At 45.8% G+C, this 21,154-nt stretch overlaps 1 protein-coding gene across 2 annotated transcripts in view; it reads right to left on the bottom strand.

The window, feature by feature from the left end:
- KLHL6 (kelch like family member 6) overlaps positions 1-21,154 on the bottom strand; it is a 22,203-nt gene extending 1,049 nt beyond the window's left edge. The window contains exons 1-7 of one of the 2 annotated variants that reach the window (XM_080409792.1): positions 20,952-21,101; positions 20,797-20,872; positions 15,502-15,667; positions 9,354-9,803; positions 6,721-6,958; positions 3,188-3,390; positions 2,000-2,213 (exon numbers count right to left, since the gene is read on the bottom strand). In XM_080409792.1, the coding sequence (XP_080265918.1) occupies positions 2,000-2,213; positions 3,188-3,390; positions 6,721-6,958; positions 9,354-9,803; positions 15,502-15,663 (1,267 nt within the window). In that variant the 5' untranslated portion in view covers positions 15,664-15,667; positions 20,797-20,872; positions 20,952-21,101. Of the gene's footprint in view, positions 1-1,999; positions 2,214-3,187; positions 3,391-6,720; positions 6,959-9,353; positions 9,804-15,501; positions 15,668-20,796 lie in introns of both variants that reach the window. The other variant, XM_080409791.1, reaches the window with a different exon arrangement.

Raw genomic sequence — 21,154 nt, 5'->3', positions numbered from 1 at the left:
TGGCCCAAAGCTAAGGTCACAGGATACTTTATTGTTTTGAAAGCCAGATCTGCAGAAGGCCACTTATTGTTCATAAGGCTGTGGAATTCAAGGCCAGAACAAACTTCTCTGCTCATGCAGTTGTGACCACAGTGCACCCAGAAACAGACCTTTCCCATACCTGCTCCCTCAGCTAAGGACAGAACTTCAGAAAAATACAATCATGTTTGGAACAGCTTAGATGATGAAGGACTAGGTGTGGTAAGATGTCACTATTAGAAATGGGTACACATTTTTTTCACTGACTTGTCTGACTTCAGTGTCCATCTGCCCATCAAACCTCCTTCTGCCTGGAGCTGGCTGTTTTCAAAAGCCTCTTCCTTCCTCATTTAGGGGCTTGTCAGACTGAACTAGTAATCTTCTTATGGGTATGCTAAACAGAGAGGGACCTTCAGTTTCTCCATGTTTCCCAAATCTGCATTCATACTTGAAACATTTTGTGCGCCTTTTCCAGTTTGGCAGGGTCCTTTTCTCTTGAAAAATGGTCAATAACCCAATACTTAAGAAAGGCTATGGAAATATATTCCCTCCTGAAAGTACCAACAGCTAAATGGTTCTTATTCTGAGATTTGCAGGGACTGGACCTGTCTTCCATAGCAGCTGTGTAGAATAGGGCTGGGGAAACACCGAAGCTGTGGTCTTATTGTGAGGTGCAACAATGCCTGGGATCCTACCTGCTGGCAAAGTGAGCGTTTGTCTGTTGTAGTTACAATAAATGCTGGTTTGGACAATACTAGCCCAGTACTTGAGGGATGACTGAGTCATTGTGAAGTGACTTAAACAAGTTTTATTTCCCAGTTGGAGCAGACTGAAAACATACATGTTGTTAGTTATAGTGATTCATCTGGCGGTTGGTAATTCATTGGTCTGGGTAATTTAATTGCTTTGGATGGAGTAACCAAATGTTCTTTTATCTTTTAAACTTCAGGTGGGGCTAATTTCTATCTGATTGAACTAGATTTGTTTCTCAGATAGGTAAACAACAGGTTTAGTGGTGGATGTTCCTGTCTGAAAGATGCTGAATGAATGTAACTGGAGTATCATGGCAATTTTTATCGAGAGTTGTATCAGCTAGCCCGTAAGTCATGCCTTCTCTTTCTGTCTGTTGTCCTGTACAAAAAGGGTGAGGTCAATCCCTGTGCTGAGGAGAAGCATGAGGTGTTCATGTACACACAAGGTGCATACATATATATATATATATGTGTGTGTGCGCACACATGCAAATTATAAATCTTCCTTCAGAACACCATTTATTATTTGGTGATACTCTGGCTCTCTGCCAGCCCTCAGAACCATATTGATCATGCTGCAAGTGAGAAACTTTCTGCACCAAGGCTGAGAGAGGGAAGGGGAACTTTTCAGAGCTCCTGTTTTGGAAACAAATGTTCCTCGTTCCTCTTTCCTTCTTTTGGTTTTTCCAGCACTGTCTACAAATGTGTCCAGGCTCTCTCCTCCCTCTACAGTTCAGCTCACCACCATTAAACTCTTGGTCTTCCATCTTTGCTTCCAGTTCTGGCAACTGACTGAATTAAACCCAAGCATGATCTAGTGAAGAGGTCTTCGTGTATCAGTGGCTCTGCTCCCATGACCTCCTCCTAGGACCCATATCCCTACATAAATCCCATTTGCAGTGGGCTGTGTAATGCCCCTGGAGAGAAGAGGGGACATGATATAGCCATGAGATCATGCCCTTGCCACTATGAACCCACTTTTGGATGGCTTTAAGTTATTTTGGGGCTAGGTCCTGCTTTTCAAGATACCTACCACACTAACAGGGAGTTTGACCTGGTGACTCTTCACTACTGTTCGTGAATGTGCTGGATCCCCATCCCTCGCTAAGCTCAATGGGAAGAGCCATCTGACCATTTGATTGTACTTCATGGAGTTTGTGGGTGAAACTAACACACAAAAACAAGCCCTGCCGTGTCTATACAAGAAGGAGCAGTAACACTTTGCTTACCCACAACGTAAATGTGATCACGGAAACTCGCAGCATTGATGCATTTGGCTTCTACTGGCATGGCAGCTTTCAGGCTCCACGCGTTGGTCGCAGGGTCGTAGCACTGAGTCTTGTCTGTCGCCAGCTTCCCGTTGGGGCCTCCCCCGATCACATAGAGCTTCTTCTTGTAGCTCGCTGCTGCAAAGGAGCTCACATTGACCATGAGGGGAGCAGCCTGTGTGACAGCAGAAAATCGTTAGTAACCATCTGAAGTAGTCAGACTGATGTCTATGGGACAGGAGCCTGCTGAATTTTAAGTCATGATGTATCCCTTTTAAGATGATCAGTAGGGTTCGGAAGATGACATTTCTAGGGATAAGGGTGAAATACATTTCAGATTTTTCTTAAGACTGTAAAACCCTGAATAAGTATGTGCTATGTGCAAATGCTGTTCTTAAAATTATGTTATCAATAATTCAAAAGCTAGGAAACGTCAGAGGTGACCAAAATCTCCTTTACATAGTTATGTACATTGAAAAAACACAAGAAACTTGTTCATACTGACCTTTCTACTTGAAGCTGTGATTGTTAGATTCTCCACATCACTTTGTATCATCTAAAACCTATAGAGTTTCTATCTGCCATTATGATGCCTAATCTCATTACTTTCATGGATTAATTGGCTGCCTAATACTCTCCTCTCATTGCTTGAAGTACACTTAGTAGAACTGGGTTTTTTCCATCCTGTTTACCTAGAAACTTGTACTTTCAACTTAAATATATAACCCATACTGTATATGGTGTATATGGCACAGGTTGATATAGACATTGTATATATACATTGTGTATCAGAGCAGTAGTTTTCAGCCTGTGCTCTGGTTCATGTATACTATGTATATATGTTCATGTATACTATGCTCTTACTCACCAATTACTCACCAATGGACTACTAGCTTTAAAAGCCAACTAAGAAAATGAAATTTAGGCATTAGATATCTCACAGGCAATGATTGGCAGGCCATCCTGTGATATTTACTTTCTGAACAGTATGCATTTCTATAGAAAAAACATTTAGGGTTTTTACAGACCAGAAATACTTAAATGAATTGTACTAGAGCCTGTCATGTTCATTTTTATGATTCAAAGCCCTAACATTTTCTGATTAAAATGTTCTAAATGAGTAAAATGTTACATGATGCAGCATCTTACCTCTGACCAGCAGTTATGAAAGGGATCATACGCTTCCATGCTGTTGATCCTCTGCATGCCATCAAACCCACCAATGACATAAACTTTGCCACCCAACACAGCCATTTTATGCCTCCATCGCCCAATATTTAGATACTCAATTTGTATCCATTTGTTGATGGAGGCGTTGTATTTCCAGACATCATGCTTTGTTTCTTTGCCACCTGTGGTGTACATGACACATGTAAATATGATAGCGTAGCTTGTATTTACTCAAAATCTCCAATATGTTTAAATTTTAAAATGTTTTCTCACAATAGAAAATAAATTACTGTTAGCTTCTCAATTACCTACACCAATGGCCTGGCCCTGTTATACCAAAGAAAATTTCTGCATTTCATTTACTTAATAATGAAGGAAACTCTGAACAATTTCTACAACCAGATATTTGGTAAAGATAAATCACTGTTCCTCACTTTACCAGACCACAACCACTTTCACTTTAATACTGAGTGAATCACCAGCCACACATAGCATGGTGATATGCAGGTGACTTGTGTGTGCCACCAGGGCTTTGCAGAATGCTTTCCAGTGACAAACAAACACGATTTCATTAAGATAGCGGAGGATGCCGCAGCTGGTAGCACCAAATCCCAGCAAAGATAGGCCTGGGGAACTGCCAGTTTGTGCAGGGTAGATCCAGTCAGCTAGCCTAGTACTTTACACAAAACAAAAGACCTGACTCTGAACTCCTATCAACAGTAGCCCTTCATGGCATGTTAGAAGCTTTACTATTCAACCTTGGGACCTATGGCTGGGATCTCATTTTTGTGCCTTTTCTTCTGGTCCCTTTCTCTACTGATTTGGATTTGCTTCATGTTTATAGATTGAAGATCAGAACTGGACCCTGCAGGCTTGCAGGTGAATCTTTACTCATCCTAAAGCAGAAAGCAGTCTTTTAAACAAGCACTTTTGTTTGCCTGTAATTTTTGGTGCAACTGCAATATAAATGGATCTAGTTAAGCCTGAAACCACGTTTACAGACTGAGTAGCTTATTCCATCATCTGCAACCTGATTAAACATTTGCTTCAGTGGTGAATATACTGAAAAGAGAATTCATATTCCATTGAGAAAGTGTCTGCCTTCATTGGTATTCTGTGCTGCAGCCAGATCACTGCAAACTGATGGAGCTCATCTCTGGGCCAAATAGCAGATTGAATAGGAGATAATTAGCATGCTAGAAAGAGTCGTTTGTAATGCTTTTGTCTCAGTATTTTTCACATGTATGTGTTGAATTTTATTTGCACTCAAATAGCTGAAGTGGCTGAAGGGCCTGAATGCAGCATTCATGGCTACAATGGGGCTGAGAGACTGCAGGTGTTGCCCTTACCCTCCCTTAACATTTCTCTTTTACATGAGCTTGTTCTTGCCTGCACAGGCTGAAACTCTGGTAGGAGCCTGAGCTGGACTGGGTGGGTAAATTTGTGGCACATCGGGGGCAGGGAGAGATTTTTGAAAGAACTGGAGGTTTATTGTGTTTCTGTTCTTTCTCCAGACCACAGTTCTTTCTAATTTGAGGAGAAAAAATGAACTAAATTAGTAAAAGTAACAGAACGGTGAGTGCTAATTCATGTAATTTTTAGTTACATTACAAATGTAGTGTTTCACTCCATCCAGTCAAAGCATTTAAACTGTTTGGGGAAATGGTAATCTAAAAGTGGTCATAGTCTTGCGCAAAGAACTTTCCTACTGTTCAGATGCTAAAAGAGTGGGGAAGACTCCAAACTGCACCAAGACACTGAGTGAAATGAGCACGTTGGAGGTAGGAAAGATGTAAGTCAAGTTCAAAAAGAACCAAGTCGCAGGAGCTAAAAGAAAGAAAAGAAGTAGAAGGACACACACAGCAGGTGGCAGATGTTTAATCAGGATTGAGGCACTAATAACTTGGTTTAGCTGGAAAGAAACTACTAATTACTTTGGTCCACTCGGCCTTTTATTTGGGTGGGAAGGGTTAAAAGGAGGTAGGAGAAAGGCTAAGAGGGAATGGAGAGAGGAAGTCAAAGATACGAAATTAAGCAGAGAAGGAAGAAATAGGACCTGTGAGAACAGCAGCAAGAGGAAAGCCAGCTTAGAAACACCATAGCAGGTCTGGAGGCAGCCTGGATAGAGCATAAAAGAAAAGCAGAGAAGAGATGCTGGATAAGATGTCAGGAATAAAAGGAAGCAAAAAGACCTTGGGAAAGAGGAAAGGGTAAGAAATTAAAGGCAAATGGAAAAGAGACCTCTCAACTCAAGGGTGTGAAGGTGTGAGGGGTGTTCCCTAGTTGGGATGTTTGACTTAGGTTCCCCTCTCCAGCTAACTTTTAACACAGAGTCTGTTGCCAGAGTAAAAAGAAACTCCCTGTGGTGGACTGAAAGGAGAAACCTCCTTTATTTGTAACTAGGGAAGGAATAATCTAATTCTTATCCCAGGATAAGAATTTAATAAACTTTAAGTTGGAACGAGGTAATAAAAATATGTGGCTTCCCAAAGGAAAGAATGCAATGGCAGATATTTGAATAAAAGCAATGGACTGCTATTCATACTGGAGCAAAGCATTCATGCTTTGGCCCTCCCTCCTCCTTTCTACTCTCCTGTTTTAAGTGAGCATAGCATTTGGTGGATGATTTTGTAAGAAAAAGTATCCTATCCGTGGAGGCACTGCTCTGTATCGTGGTCTGTAACGTGACAGCAATTAAAAGCTTGCTGTCACTTTTCCTCTGGAAAGCAGAACAAGACCATCAAAATTGGTTTTGACAGGCCATCAAAACCAGCTGTCAAAGTGACCAGCAAGCTTGAGTGTATCCTTTCTGTTGTCAAAGTGAAAACTATAGCTCCAAGATCAACCCCCTACATGGAGCTCAGCTGTGTTTGCGTGGGAAGTTAAGTGTGCCTCCTGAAGCTCTCAGGATGAGGATCTGCAAATGGGATGCTCAGACCCATGCTGTGCGTCTGGACCGTTGGGTTTCATCTGGCTGTGACAGTTATTATTGCCGTTAGCAAGTGGACACTTCTAGAGTCCTGTCTGATGGCTGTTGAAGTGCTCCTGAAAGTGTGGTTTTCAGGTACCAGCCAAACAGTGGTGACAGTTCCCTGCAGGTTCTTGACTGATTCTTGCAGAATTAATCAGATTCTGGCAGGGTTTGGCTTATGCATGTGGAGCTGCAAATGGAGGTGTTACAAGAAGATGCTGGAGCAATTGTTCTTCATTTTAGGTTTGGTAAATGGTTCTCAGGGGCCCTTCCGTGACCATGCTCACTGAGAGTGCTGCACACAAGTAGCCATGCATATAGATCAATGTTGTTTGAAAATTAATCCTGTGCTAAAACCAGGGCTAGGCAGTAACCTCACATGTCCAGCGCTTCCCTGGAGCCTGTTCAAAGCCGAAGCATTAGGAATACCTGTACTGCTTCATTCTCCTAAAGCTGCCTCAAGCATGCTCTCAATAAAAGCTGGAAATAATTGTGAGAACCCTCTGCTCCCCTCTTCCACTCCCAATGTCTTGTTCCTTACCCGATATGTAGACTTCATTTTTTAGCGTAATGCATGCAAACTCCACCCATTTTTTATTCTCATTCTCCGTCTCCTGCTCTGTGATTGGTAATTTTGCTACTTCCAGGCGGCTTCGCCTCAAAGGGTCCAGACAAGTCACTTCTGCTACAAACTTCTCATCTTTCGTACAGCCCCCTATGATCATAAACACCTCAGACTGGAACTCGTGCATCCTGGGCTTGGTTCTTTCTGTAATAATCTAAATGCAAGCAAGACAGAGTGAGTACACAGGGCACTTACACCTACAATTACAGAAAGATCTGGCAACCTTTTTTCTGATTACCTGTTTTGCAGTCAGCTGAAACAATTATCAAATGCTTTCTAAGTTGAAAGCCTGGAAAGCATCCTAGAGGCATTCAGCGGAGGTTGCTGTATCCTTCTTTCAGCAGGATTTCTCCAACACTGGACTTAGTTGCTTTTACCTAGCCACTAGGATCTTTTCAGATCCTCTCGGGAATTCCCAGGGTGGCACCAAGAGCTGTGAAGGTGAGCACTAGCGACAAGGCTGGGTGCATGTGAGGCAGCTGGAAAGGACAGGTTTTATTTGGGCTGACAGAATGGGAACAAGGTAGGAGGGCCCCAAGGTTTAGTGTACGCCCTGGGGAGCTTGGAGAGCGCAAGGCTGCAGTTAGCAGAAAGTGCTCTCATCATTTGTCCTGAAGAGTTATGTTAAAGTGTCAAAGCCATAACAGTTCTCAACTGAGGGGGTTTTAAAATTTGTTTCTTTGTTTATAAGCCTTAATTTTAAGCCAAAATTAGAAGATTTACTTAAAGCCAGCACCAGGCTCTGAAATGTGGCTAACTCTAATTTACTGCCTCTTGGCTCAATTTATTGACCAGGTCTTTGTTTCAGGGACACTGGAAAAAGCCGCTTTCCGGGTAGATGTTCACCAGGAGCAAAGAATGCAGGGGTTGCTTGGAAACTTGTGTTCTGCTTGGAGGAAATACTTGCAAGGAAGGGGAAATGAGTGCATTAGTGTCCAAGGTATGCTGGCTGTGTGCTGAAGGACAGAAGGAATAATGTTCTTTATCCTCCCCCACCCCCCAGTTTTTCATACTGGAAGAAATGCAGTGTAAAAGGCGTGGGGGGCACATAAAGCTGTTCCTCTGCTTATGCTGTAACTTAGGGCATTTGCCAGTTTGCAGATCCTCAAAGCCTGCTAGGAGGGATCTGCTCTGAACTCTGAAGTACTGCAACTACTCCTCTGAAGTAACAGTGGTTGTTACCTTATGCATGCCCCAGAAAGGCAGTTCGTGGAGCCACAGGTTAAATGCTGTGACAATACGCAGCTTGCTCAGTTTTACTTCTCTTTCTACTTTTAATATGTTTCTATAAATTGGCATAATTTATCTATATTAAAAAATATTCCTAACGCAGACATAAATCTTATATTTTCCCTATGTTTAGGAAAGTATCAGGCAAGGTTTTTTTAAAACATCTGTCCCAGAATTCACCGGCTTTCAGAATTTTGTTTTTAACCTGTCCGTCACCACTGCCAGGCATCAGCCCCGGGGAGGGTAGCTGGCAGGGCTGCCTCTGTCGGCTGCCCCTTTGAAGATGAGTGTAATGAGTGTTCAGCCCTGAGCAACACTCCCTTTATCTACCCGCGTGGAGCTGACAGCACTGCTGAGTGGGGCAAGGCTTCCTTGAGGAGTTCCCACCCGACTGGCCGGCACTGCCCTGGGTCGGCGTGAACTGTCTTACACAGTCACTGGCACAAAAAGCCTTTGGCCTCTACCCCCCAGCCAGTGACACATCTGCTGTTAGCAATGGATCCACAACATGCTCCTGAGCCTCCTGCCTTCCTCTGACCCTCTGAGGAGGCACACACATTTCCACACATGCTCACATTCCTTTGCTCCTGTTGTGAAATGTGACCTCTGGTTGCTCTCCCCTCTACCCCATATTTTGAGCCAGGAGATGTGACTGATACCTAACTTTCCAAAGAGGATGGGCAGTTGAGGAACTGGAGATCCAACACAGCCTACCTTGAGCAGGCAGGACAGGACTCAACTGGATGTCAGGATGAACCTGTCTCGTTGGGTGCAGGGACCTCTGCAAATGAGGAAGATAGGCAGACCTCTCCTCTGGGAAGAGACTGTCTTCACAGGAGGTTCTCGCTTTCTGAGACATTTCCCCCCATAAGTAACAGATGGAGATGTTACATATTCAGATTTGTAAGTCATTACAGATTGTGGCACAGTTTAGTGGGAAAATTATTCTTCCTTTCTTAGGCTTCAAATAATAGCTAGGAGGGTGAGGCGTCAGGAGTAACACCGTTTGCCTTTTTACTAGTTAAGTAACGTGGGATCTTTGTTTAGCTGTGCAAGCATGTGTGTGAATGGTTGAGCTTGGGTATTCATAAATAGGAAGCTGTACACTTTGTTCTAAAACAACCTACCGAAGCTTCTAAACTCCCTAAATCAGCAGGATAACTGGTGAGGCCCACCTTGACTTTTCAGTAGCACCAGTCAGTGCAAGTTCAGCGTGAGTACCTTTTTCTCCCTCACGGTACTGCTCCTTCCGATCGCATTTTTGAGCAGAAGCATGAGACATTTAGAAAAAGCAGTAAGTACCTTCCTTTTTTACTAACCTCATTGCCCGACAGATGGTACATTCTTGCTTCCTGGAGCAAAGGAAAGACATCTGGACACTGTCTAATGAGTTGATCGGCTTCAACAGTCTCTACAAAATACCAGGGGTCCAAGAGGGGCAGCCGGACATTCTCCAGCACGTACGGCAGGAGAGGAAACCTTTCCGACTCCTTGTAACGAACCCAGTTCATTACAGTTTCGAACACCTGTGCCTCTTCCGTGACGTAGAGGTCATCGCTCTTCAGCGTGCTGCAGAGAATGTCGGCCGGCAGCTCCAGGAACTCCTCATGGTTCAGCACCTGGGTGAAGTTCTGAATAATGTAGTCCTGCACTTGTTGTTTCAGGCTGTGCAGGGAGTGTGCATCAGCCAGCCTCAGGATGCCCACGCAGTTCTCTGGCTGGAGGGCTTCTGTGAGGAAACTGGCACAAGCATCTACCATGCGAAGGAACTGTGGGCAGAAAAGCACATATAAGCACAGAGCAGTTACTTGTATGACTGTATCACGGAAGAACTATCGAGCTTTGGGGCTGAGTCCCAACCAGCCACGCGCAGTACAGCAAAGAGCTGGGGGAGACAAGAAATCAGTCATATGAGGACAGGTATCTCCCAGAATCTGCAGTCTGAAATGAAAATTTCCTCCTCAGACTGCTTTTTCCTCCCTCTGCAACCATATTGCTTCTTTTCCCTCTTGCAGGACACGGAAGACCTGTGAACAGCCATGGATTTTATTTGTGTCACAAAAGTGAAGGGTTTTCTACCATTCCACTTCCCTCCATGAGATCTCAAAGTGCTAGCAGCCATGGAGTTACAAAGCACTGGTGAGGTCCCCAGGCTTCAGATGTGCTTACCCTGCTTCATCTTGTATGTCAGCTCAGATCAACTAGAAGAGAGTGGTTTTGCAGCCCAGGTGACTTCACTTTCTGCATTTATGCTCCCACCATCCAAACTCTGAACATGTCTGAGGCCTTGCAAGGGTGGTGGAAAATGAGTGCTGAGGTCTGGGATGCTTGGGACAGCATGTGCCCCCCTGCCCCCACCGAGTGCTGGGGCATGTTGTCCTGTACTGGGGCACGTGGCAGGAAGAGACTGACCATCAGCAAATCTTCAAGTTGCCTGACAGCCAGGGTTGCCTGGCAAGCGTATGTTGTGAGGGAGGCCTTCAGAGGTTTTAGTGACCTTGTCGTCACCATTGGTTGAAAAATACATAGATCTGCATTTCACATGCAGAGCCTGCTTAATCAAAGAACTTTCCACGTTTGCATTCAATAGGGCATCACAACTACTCTCATTCATTTCCTTTGCACAGTAGCCCCACCTGAGGGTCCCAGATGTGCAGATCCTGGATCACAGACATCTGCAGGGCATTTGCCATGAACTATGATGTGAGCTGGGTTGCTGGTGATTATTCAGCAACTGGGATACCAGTTTTGGGTAGAACTGATAAGTTACAGTGCTTCATGCTGGGCTTTCCATTGCCTCCATGGTTTCAGATACAGATTTCATGTTGGTTTTGCCACTGAGCTGTGCAAACAGCAACATATAGAAGGTGGGTCAGAAGTGGTGCTGTGCATTTCTTTCTATGCTTTTGGGGTCTTTTTTCCATCCAGTGTCAGCAAGTAAACCATTTTAACTCATTCTGTCCCACTGGGGAAAGTTGCAGAACAGTAATTTAGGGGCAAAGGGGAAGCGAAACATTTTTAAACACTGTAGTATGTAGATTTGTTTCAGTAATTAGGCTAGAATCTTCCAGACGCGGCAGTGTCGTGTTGACACATTTAGACTGTTTACCAGAGCTGAGTGATTACAGACACTGCGTACAGACTACCTGGTTCCTGTTTTACATTTAGATGTGGTCAAGTGTTTAGAGAAATGCAACTGACTGATGAACGAGGGTATGCGAGGTCTCAGAACATGCTGCTGCCGTAGTGATATACATTGTCAGTGGCACACTGTGGCACTGCGGCAGAGCTCAGCGGCTCATCGGTGCCTGCCATGCTCATGTTGCCTGTTCTCTGGGCTAGCACAAGGCTAACGTTTTGAACTCAGCAGTGCATTGCCCCGAGGATCTGAAAGGACTTTGCCAGCACCAGGTAGTCCTCAGACCTGCCTCAGCATTAGCCCTTTGAAAGCTGGCAGTAAAGAGATATAAAAAAATCAAATCTGGGTGAGGCCACTCATCAAGTCATCCCCAACTCTGGAAACAGACCCCAAAATAATGTTCTTACCAGCCTACGGCCCAACCACTGTAGAGGGCTCTAATTATTTATACATGGCTTGTTAAGAGCAATACTCACAAGATGACACCAGAGAGTTTTCTTCCAGGCGGTGCATGCTGGTCTAACGGCCACGCAGGCACCACTAATCACGCTGGGTAACTGTGTTTGTGCCAGATAAATGAGGAACTGTGAGGTGTGGGCGTGAGAAATGGTCCCCACCAGGGGCTTAACCAGAGAGGTCGGGCTGCTTGGGAGCGTACCAAGGCAGGACTTTCCCCCGCTGCTGCTCCTTGTCCCCGTGCTGCGCTGCCTCCCCAGCACTCCCTTCATTTAGAGACAAAACTCCCCAGAAAACTCCCCTGAACTTGCTGGACACGGTTCAGTCAGTCCCTTGAGAGCAGGTGACTCAGGAGAGCACCCAGGAGGAAGACAACCGTGAACCCCCTGAACCTCTGCTTCATCTGCTCCTATTGTTCTTGCAGAGCTCTGAATTTTCTTCTTTCCTTTCTGCAAGTACCCCTCCTAATGCCACCCCAGGCATTTGAAAAGACCTGTTCCCTGGGAACAATTTCTTCAATAACTGGGTCCGTCTCCTAATACCCCTTGAATTCAGGTTCTTACCTGCTAGAGACATGCCATGTGATTATGGGCCTTCTTTCTGAATAACAAAATGTATTCACCCCATTTAAGTCCTTGCTTGTCCCAGCTTTAATTCAACTGTCTAGTGTAAGCAGTGCCAGCAGCCCTGCACCCTGCCATGACCCCCAGAAACGGAAGGGAACGGTGGTTGAAAAGGCTCTTATTCATAGTCCCTCTCTGTATGCAGCACACTTCGGGGTCAGATCCTGCACCCTGCAGCTGCGCTGCCCTCGGCCACCCGCTCTGCCTGTGGCTGCAGGGGCAGCACGTCCCAGCTCGGCAGGACCACCTGCGTCCCACGGGAGCCGGCTGGGCAGTGAAGGGGCACAGGCACCCTCGCAGGGTGGCTCGCCAGGGAGCCAGCAGCTTTCTGAGCCTGCACACCAATGTCTGACCTGGAGCTGCCTGGAAGCTTTGTTAGCAAATCATGGAAACATAGACCCATAGAATGGTTTGGGTTGGCAGGGATCTTAAAGATCATCCATTCCCACCCCCCTGCCACAGGCAGGGACACCCCCCACCAGCCCAGGCTGCTCCCAGCCCCATCCAGCCTGGCCTTGGGCACTGCCAGGGATGGGCACCCACAGCTGCTCTGGGCAGCCTGGGCCAGCGCCTCGCCGCCCTCATGGGGGAGAATTTCTTCCTCATATCTAATGTCAATGTGCCCTCCTTCAGCTTCCAGCCATTCCCCCTTGCCCTGTCACTACGTGCTGCCTGGGCTGGCACTGCGCGGTAGCTGCGGTGTAACTAGCACTGTCCTGCCACAGACACCCTGGCCGTTCACTCTTACGTGGCTACAGGATGGTTTTCAGATAATTGGTGAGGTATTTTCCTTGTAGCATCTTGCTCCTGAGAAGTGGATTCACACGGGGATGAGAGGTGCCTTGGGAGTCAGTGATGTCACCAGGCTGGTGGTGCTCCAGCCGTGTGGGGGGGCAGAGCAGCCCCGCTTAGAGCAGCCAGGGTGAGACAGCTGGGGCCACCCCCCACTGCGCCCACTGCAGCTGGCATTTCCATGGCTGTGGTCATCACAGCCCCCATTTTACCTCTGCTCAGGAGCTGCCTTCCCTCCCACCGTCGCTGCTTCCCCCACAGCAGGTGCTGTGGGCCTCACCCAAGCTGTGCTGAGGGAGCGGGGTAATTCTGGGGGGGCAGGAGGGGTGTAGACAGGTCTGAAGGCTGCTGCTGAATTACCGCAGGGGAGGCAGAGCTCTCTGCCGCGGCCCTGAGGAGCAGCCGGGGTCTTGGCACTACGGAGAGGATGAGCAGCATGGGGAGCAGAGGGTGCTGGGCTGGAGCCAGGGTGGGCACCAGCCCTGCGAGCCTGGTGGCTGGGCAGCTGTCAGCCCAGACAGAAGAGATGACTGTTGAACTCATGTTGCAACTGTGCTCTAGGTGGAAAAAATTTGTCTGGGTCACTTCAGGGTGAGGCTTAGCTGTGCAGCAGCTCCCTGCTCCGAGCCCTTCACCTGCTTCCCCGAGGAAGCACAAAGCACACTGCCTTCTGCTCCCACCGAGCAGCTCCCACCTCCTCCTGCCCTCAGCTGCGGCTGCGTTTGGTCAAAACTTATTGGAAGCGACTAAGGGAAGGCAGAATCACATCAAACTTTGTCCGAAAGAGTTTCTAGAGAAAAGTGGAGTATCTATATTGGAATATCCAAAACTGTTCAAGTTCTTTCTTTTGTGGTTCTTTGTCAAGCCTGAGAGATTGAAAAAGGCACTGCCAAAAATTGTTGCGAGTCAGATAAAATACTCCTATTTGGAATTTGGTTTTCTCACACGTCATTAATTGGAAAGGAAAACATTTCTCAAACAAAAATGTTACAATAAATGGCAGAATTAATCTTTTCAGCTGTTGATGTATTGAAACATTTGACTCTTTCAACTTTTCTGTTTGTTCTTCGGCATAAATAGCAAAGACAAGCTGGCAGAATGCTAGTAGTTACTAAATATTTTTTACACAAAACACATTTTCAGCCAAAAACCTCAACCGTGTATAATGTGAGCCTTTAAGGCCTTGTAAATCTTGATAGTATCCAGGACCGTTGCAGTAAGACTTGGGATCGCTGCTTTTAGTTGAACGTTCCTGAGTTTCTAGGTTTTTGTAGTTTACTATTCTTGCTCATGGCACCCACATGATTTTAGCGTTACTTTAACAACATTTGATAGTTTTTCTTAAAGCACCAGCTTTGGGAATCAAATTTAATCTTAATTTTAATGAAAAATAGTGAAGAGAAATGAAAAAAACTAAGTTTATACTTTTGACAGTTTCAGGGGGGAAAAAAACACCTGAGGAATGATCCTAAGGAAAAAAGGTTCCCAAGAAAACAAAAATAGCATAGAAAAGTGTCCTGAAAATGGACCAAAATAACATTTGAGGGCGACCAGTTCACAGTATTGGTCTGCTGAAAATGCCAGTAAGTTCCAGCACTCTGGCCTCAGGTGACATTAAAGCTACACCACCTTTCCTGAGTTACCTTGGGGAGCACTTTTTGATAACTTTCCCTTCTCTCCCCACAGCAAGTACCAGCTCCCATTACCCCAAAGGCCACAGGTTCATTTCAGAGCAAAACTTCCCAGGTAAGATTCAAGAATCTGACATTCATAATGAACCACAATGATAATGAAGTCAGGTGTTTCTTGCCTTCCTTAATGAGAAGACTGGACACACATACACACATTGGCACTTTGGCAGGTTATGCTGGTTGCAATTTGTTAGCAATTTGCAGTTTGGTGCCAGGGACTATAATTTGGTAGACCTCACAGATGATTTACAGGACACGTGAATACCTCATGGACCAAAGGCTGAGTAACGCTGCTCAAGTCTGATGTCCCACATGTCCCAGGTCATGACTAAAACCCTTTACATCAAGAGTCCTACAAAGGACGATGCTAACTTTGGCTGCTGAGCCTCCATCTCAAGGCAATGGAGAGGGAGAGACAAAGTTAGCTTCCTGGCCACACCAGCCGCTGCCCACTAACTCTTTTGGGCTGGAGGGTGACCTTCGCAGGCTGGCCTGAACCCTGGGGAGCACTGTCCCAGCAATAACCCTGCTGCCTGGCAGGCAGCACATGGGAGCAGCTCTTGGAAGCAGAGACCAGCTGTTTGCCTGTTTCCACAGCACCCAGCCCATGGCTGCGACTGCCATTTTTTACCACAGTGTAAGTAAATACAAAGCAAAATGCTTCCAGAACCCATGAAAGCAGAGAAGTTTGCAGCATGTTAACGAGGGTAAGACATGGTGTTGCCAGAGCAACAAGACTGGATCAGTGCATTTGACTTATCTGTACCTGAAAGAGGCTGGCAGCTTCCAAGACTTTCTGTACATTTTGCTTTGTGATGAGCATCTTGCTGGTGTAGGTGTAGTCCAAGAGTATATTCATGGTTTCTGCATCAACTCCTTTAAGTATGATCTTCTCTTCATATTTCTCTCTTAAATCATTGCAGAACATGGCCCTGAAAAGAAAGACGTTGATCTTTTACTGCACCCCAACCAGGATGAGGCATTCTAAAGATATTTGGTTATATAGATTTCAACACAGAATACTCCGATTACTTCATAATTTATGCAATTGTAGCAAAGTAACATGGCAAATCCTTTTGTTGCTTTCATACCTCTCTACTCATGAGTGTGATAAGGCATACACACATGATGGATACGCCAGAGCTGGACTCTACAGTAGACCTGGAGCTCCATGGAAGCAAAAGGCAACTGGGACCTTCTCTGGGTGGTGCTTTGTGTCTGGACTGATGCTGCTGAGCAGTTGTGATGTCTCACCTGCCGGCCTCTTACAGACTTCTACTCCTTCTGTTTCTAATAGAGGCCCTGCTCATTAAGCCCGAATCTCCAAGCCACTGACATTCTCCTTACTTCGTTAACACAACACACGTACCTTGTAACCCTTGGCAAGGTCAATACCCCTGCGCTTGCAGGCTGCAGAATGCTGCTTAGACTGAACCCTGAGGGCCAGACCAGATCCACGTCTGATAGCCTCACCTCTAAGCCTTCCAATGTATCTTTGACCCCATTAATACCAGGGATGGGCCAGGAGAAAATAGCTTATGGATTTTCTTCTAATTAAGAGGCTGACTTTTCCTCTGCTAAATGTTGGGAGCTCCTGGTAGGACTGTAGAGTTGGTACCTCCTGGCTGGAGAAGTACTTGAATAATCATGAGTTGAAACTACTGTTGGTGAGAAAGCGCAGAGGTTTCATGCATGTTGGTACCGTCTCTTCTTTGGTGGGTAAAACTGCATGTGAAAGGTGACTGCCACGCACACCTTTGGCACTAGTCAGACACGTCATGTGGGACATCAATCAGAAATTGCTCTAAGAGCTATTTAAATCCACTTTGCATTGTGACAGCTGCAAGGCAAACACATCCATCTCCACCTGCATTTTCAAGTTCATAGTTTTAAGTATTTCTTCCAATGCTTTTGCTTTTATTTAGAAGTTTTATCCATTCTGTCTTGTTCACTGCATTCAGAGAGTGAGATTTCACATCATTTGCAGTCTGGCTCAACAGATTAGAAGTAGGTGAGTGCACTTGTAACTATGTTGGTGAAAAACATGTGCAGATCTAAAGTGTAATTAGAAGCACTCTTTACCCTGAATACCAAACCCTTCATTAGTCATGTACAATGTTGACAGGACAGCACAACCTGGGAAGTGTCTAGAGGTCCAAAGTCTTAGGCCACGCTTTTCTTGTAAAAGCAGTGCCAGAATAAAGCTGTCTGATTCACCCATCTTACTCGTACCAAGTTGTAAACAGTTTTCATTGCAAAGCAGTTAGGCATGATGAATGGCAGATGGATGGAAGATGCCAGCTGCTTGATGCTCTAAGAGCTACCTGCTCCTTGCCTCAGCAGAGATTTTACAGCAAGAGAGAGCTGGCATTAGCTATCTTAGTGTATAAAACTGCCTTTTGGATAGAGAGACCTAATTTTGAGCAGGAAACCTGGGCAGAGAAGTTACTTGTCAGAAAAGATGTTCATCCAGAATTCTCATTTTCCCTTCACTTATCTCAGCTCGTTAGAGGTTATTTATTCACTGCCCTGCTCCATGGTCCAGTTTCTGCTGCCACTGAAATCAGAGTATTTGAAAAGCATTAAGACAAAATGCTCCTTAACTTCAGCAAGCACCAGACTGGGATGCTCCTTAGCTTCTCTCCCTTTTGGCAGTGTCAGATGCTGTATGCCTGGGGTATGCAGCAGGTGGCCGTTTGAAGTCAGCCCTCCTCAGCACCCGCCGCTCCCTGGGCATGGGGCTTCCACGCAGAGAGGGAGGTTTGTACAAAACAGCCGTTTCAGTTGCGCGGGATTGATAGGTGCCGAATGTTTCATCTGAATCAGAAATACGCCATTGTAGGATGCAGGTGGTGTCTGCTCTTGTTCCTTTTATCTCTTAAGCTGGTGATTCTAGTCTTGTATTTAACCATCCCTGTCGGGGAGATGAGAGCTCTCACTTCTGTCCCGCTAAGCCGGAGTATTTGGCGGAGGTGGGCTAGAGATATCCAGCGTCATGCTGTTGCAAGGCTGCTCAGAAACCAGCCTCGGGATTCTGGTGGAGGCTTTGCACAGGGGTCTTGTCAAAGTGCTTTCACCTGTCTGTCTCCTAATCTGTGAAACTGCATTAGAGTTGCCATCCACTCCCTGTCTCACAGGGTACAGATTCACGTAACATGGCTGCAGCCTGCAGAAATCACACGTCTAAAGCACCGTGCTCTCCCACCAGTGCTCCTCTCTAGAAGGTGGCAGGGCTGAGCTGGACAATGCTATCCAGGAGAGCCGACTGCTGGAGTTGCGTGCCTTCTGCTCCGATGGGGAGCACCTCATTCCCACCCTATGGGCCGACCGGAGGGAACACCCTGACACCACTCAGCACTGATCAGGCTGAGCTTCTTCTCTGCTGGGGATTAAAATGTTGCTTCTGAACCTTTCTGTGCTTACCCAAAGAGGTGTGTGATTATTTTCTCTGGGGTTCTAAATCCTTCAGATGTGGCTACTAATTCTGTTGTCTGTTTCCCTGTTTCCTGTTCCTGTGTAATTCTAAACTAAGCCTTTGAACCAACGTTTATTCTGAGGAATGCACATCCGAAGTGAGTGCCAATGGCCAAATTTAGATACCTAAAAATGGGTAAATTTAGAAGAAACAGGGGAAAAATCTCAATTAAATAAATGAGGGGTTGCAGTTTGTGGAGCACTTTTTAAGCACCCACCCACACTGGATTGCTTGTGCTAGGAATTACGAACCCGACTTCAAACAACCGTGCTGGAGCTTGAGGATGCTCTGGAAAATATTGCTTCAACCTCTCCCAGCCTCATTCTTCCACTACCTTTGGCAGTGCAGTAGTAAAGGATTACTGCTCCACCTTGGTCAGCTTGTATGTCTCCTCTGCTTTCTTACCTTCATCTGGGTAAATGGAGTTAATGCTTCTATGTCTGTAGATGCAGGATGTGTCAGAAGTACTAGTCTATCTACTCTGCAGCTTTGCTGAAGGAAGTCGACTTTATTTAACTGTGTTTAAGTTAGCTGCTATGGATTGCTTGCATTATGGCACCCAACATTCAGGAAGAGGGTTGTGTAATGTGCTGTTGCAGGGGAATGAAGCCCATGACTCACAGGGTCCCTTTGCTTTGCTCCTCTGCACCGGTGTTAGAGGCCCTGTAATAGCATGGAAAGTACTAACAGAATAGTGTGATTTAAGAATTTCTTCTTTCTTTGGGCCCATGCAGCTTGCAGTGAATTACACCAAGATCAAACAAGCCGCCTTGTGAGTAGCAAAACTAGTGAAGCTCAGTCCTCTGCAGGCTTGAGTGCTCCTCTCCCTCTTAACCTCAGCTTCCCCTTCCTGAGCCCTCCATTCTCTCATTATTCCTCGCACACACATTTTGCAGCCCCTCTCAGGACACTCAGCTTGCTGAGCCCTCCGTTCTCTCCCATTATCCCTCTCAGGCACGTTTCAGTGTCCCGCTCAGGACACTGGGCTGTGTGCTGGCTGCCTGTGCCCACCGCAGCGAGGGCAGTGCGTGCCTGGCTTGTTCTGGGCACCGTGCATGTCAGCTGGCTGGGACGCGGTGCTTGTCACCCGGCTGAGCACCGCGGGGGCACGGTTCTGGCTCTGCCTAGCTGCAGATTTCCATCAAACTTGCGGGCACTTCAGTTTTGGGATTCCCAGCCTCTGCCAAACGTGACTGAAACTAACCCAAAGAGTTGTGACAGGAGACACTGGCAGAGAGGCAGACAGCGCTATAGAATAAATCTCCACTCCCTGGGAAGCCTGGTCAAACACGAGCACCCAGGGGGGCAGACCCTACGCACGTGCACAGTTGCCTTGGGATGAAACGACCTCCAGCCAGGTATCCCCCTTCCTTCAGAGGGACAGGCTGTAGCTCAGGGCTCAGCGAAAAACCAGCCAACAGCGGTGATCAGACAACTGTCTTGCTTGTTCTTAACTGTTGGAGTCCCTTCTGATTGCAGCACCTTTCCTCAGAGCAGAAGAGGAATTGTTTCTTGTCAAAATATCGTTATGGTAATTCTGATTTTTATTTGTGCATCTGCTCTTCTTCCTGTGCACAGTGCTGGTAAGACGTGTTTGGGCATCTCTGCTTTTAGTTGCACATTTTCACATATGCAATATATATCGTCTATCTGCAAAAATAATACCTATCTCTGTATATTCACAGACCAATCTCTATTGTGAGATGGTAAAAACAGAACTGTTCTTCCAGGCACTACTAGCAAAGTTTACTAGACTCCATTAAAATTAGCTTTCTGCTTATGTCACAAGTGGTCACAGGTTCTTTTTTCTCATGTTTCCTCTGTAACTATTCAGTCATCTGACCAATTTAGCAGAAAAAAAAGAAAGAAAAAAATCCCAGCCATGCAAATGTGATTGTCTACAATGATAATGGAAAATCTGTGTTAAAACTGATACCGAGTTCCCCTGTGTTCTAAAATTTGTTCTTGCTGGCCAGTAGTCTCAGACTATCTGCTGTAGTACTGAAAGGATTAAAAATTAAAGAGGACCAGAAGGAAGAGGTGAAATGGTAAAATGGCTTTCAAGGAGAACATTGCCATTGCAATTGATTTTCAATAACCCTAGGAAAGAAGGAAAATTCCTTCTCTTTGCTCCTCAATAATTTTATGCAATACATATTGTTACCACAGAACGGTAATGGGAAAAATTACCAAGTCACACAAACCCACTCCTTATCTCAATAAAAATACCGTGTGATCTGAATGAATATTCCTCTTTGCCTGAATCTCAAATGGACAATAGAAGGGGCTACAGATACTTGGTTAAAACACCATTTTCTCATCCACTTGTCTGCCAACCATTCTCTGTTCCTTTGCATGCCTCCAGCAGACTTGCTGAGTGCTGCTATCAGAACTCCGGCAAATCCACAACTTGGCACCTGCCTTATTTGAGTCGCCAACTTTAAAAAAAGAGCTGAAAGGTGTCAGAAATTACAGACTCACTGCAAATTTGCAGAGTTTAACGCCCAGTTTACCCTCCTTGGAGATCTTCAGTTCAAGCCTAAGAAGCAAAGTAAGTTTATTGGTTTCGTTTCTTATGTGCCTTACCTGAAATAATTGCTTGCTGCAGCAAGGACCACTCGGTGACAGGAGAATTCCCTGCTGTCCACGCACAGGATGACATCTGTAAGGGAATTTTCAAGCCGAAGGTTCTCCAGGCCATTCTGGAGCACCAAAGAGAGACCTGTATCATCAAACTTGACCTTTTCACCACTCGAGACTTCCACCAGGTCCCCCATTTTCGTCGAACACTCATTGTCCGAAGAGATCTGGGGTTCCTCAGAGCTCTTCTCCAGCGTGTCCCCCATTATTCTGGCCAGCACTGTCTCATTCTGTTGGTGCTTCAATCTAAAAAGAGCTCCTAGGCTTCAGACGAGTCACACTGCAGAAGTTGGGCGGATTTCCT

This window comes from Falco punctatus (genome assembly GCF_963210335.1).
Source record: "Falco punctatus genome assembly, chromosome: 13".
NCBI lineage: Eukaryota > Metazoa > Chordata > Aves > Falconiformes > Falconidae > Falco > Falco punctatus.
The sequence above is the reverse complement of the archived record's forward strand: the minus strand, read 5'-3'. Positions and strand labels throughout refer to the sequence as shown.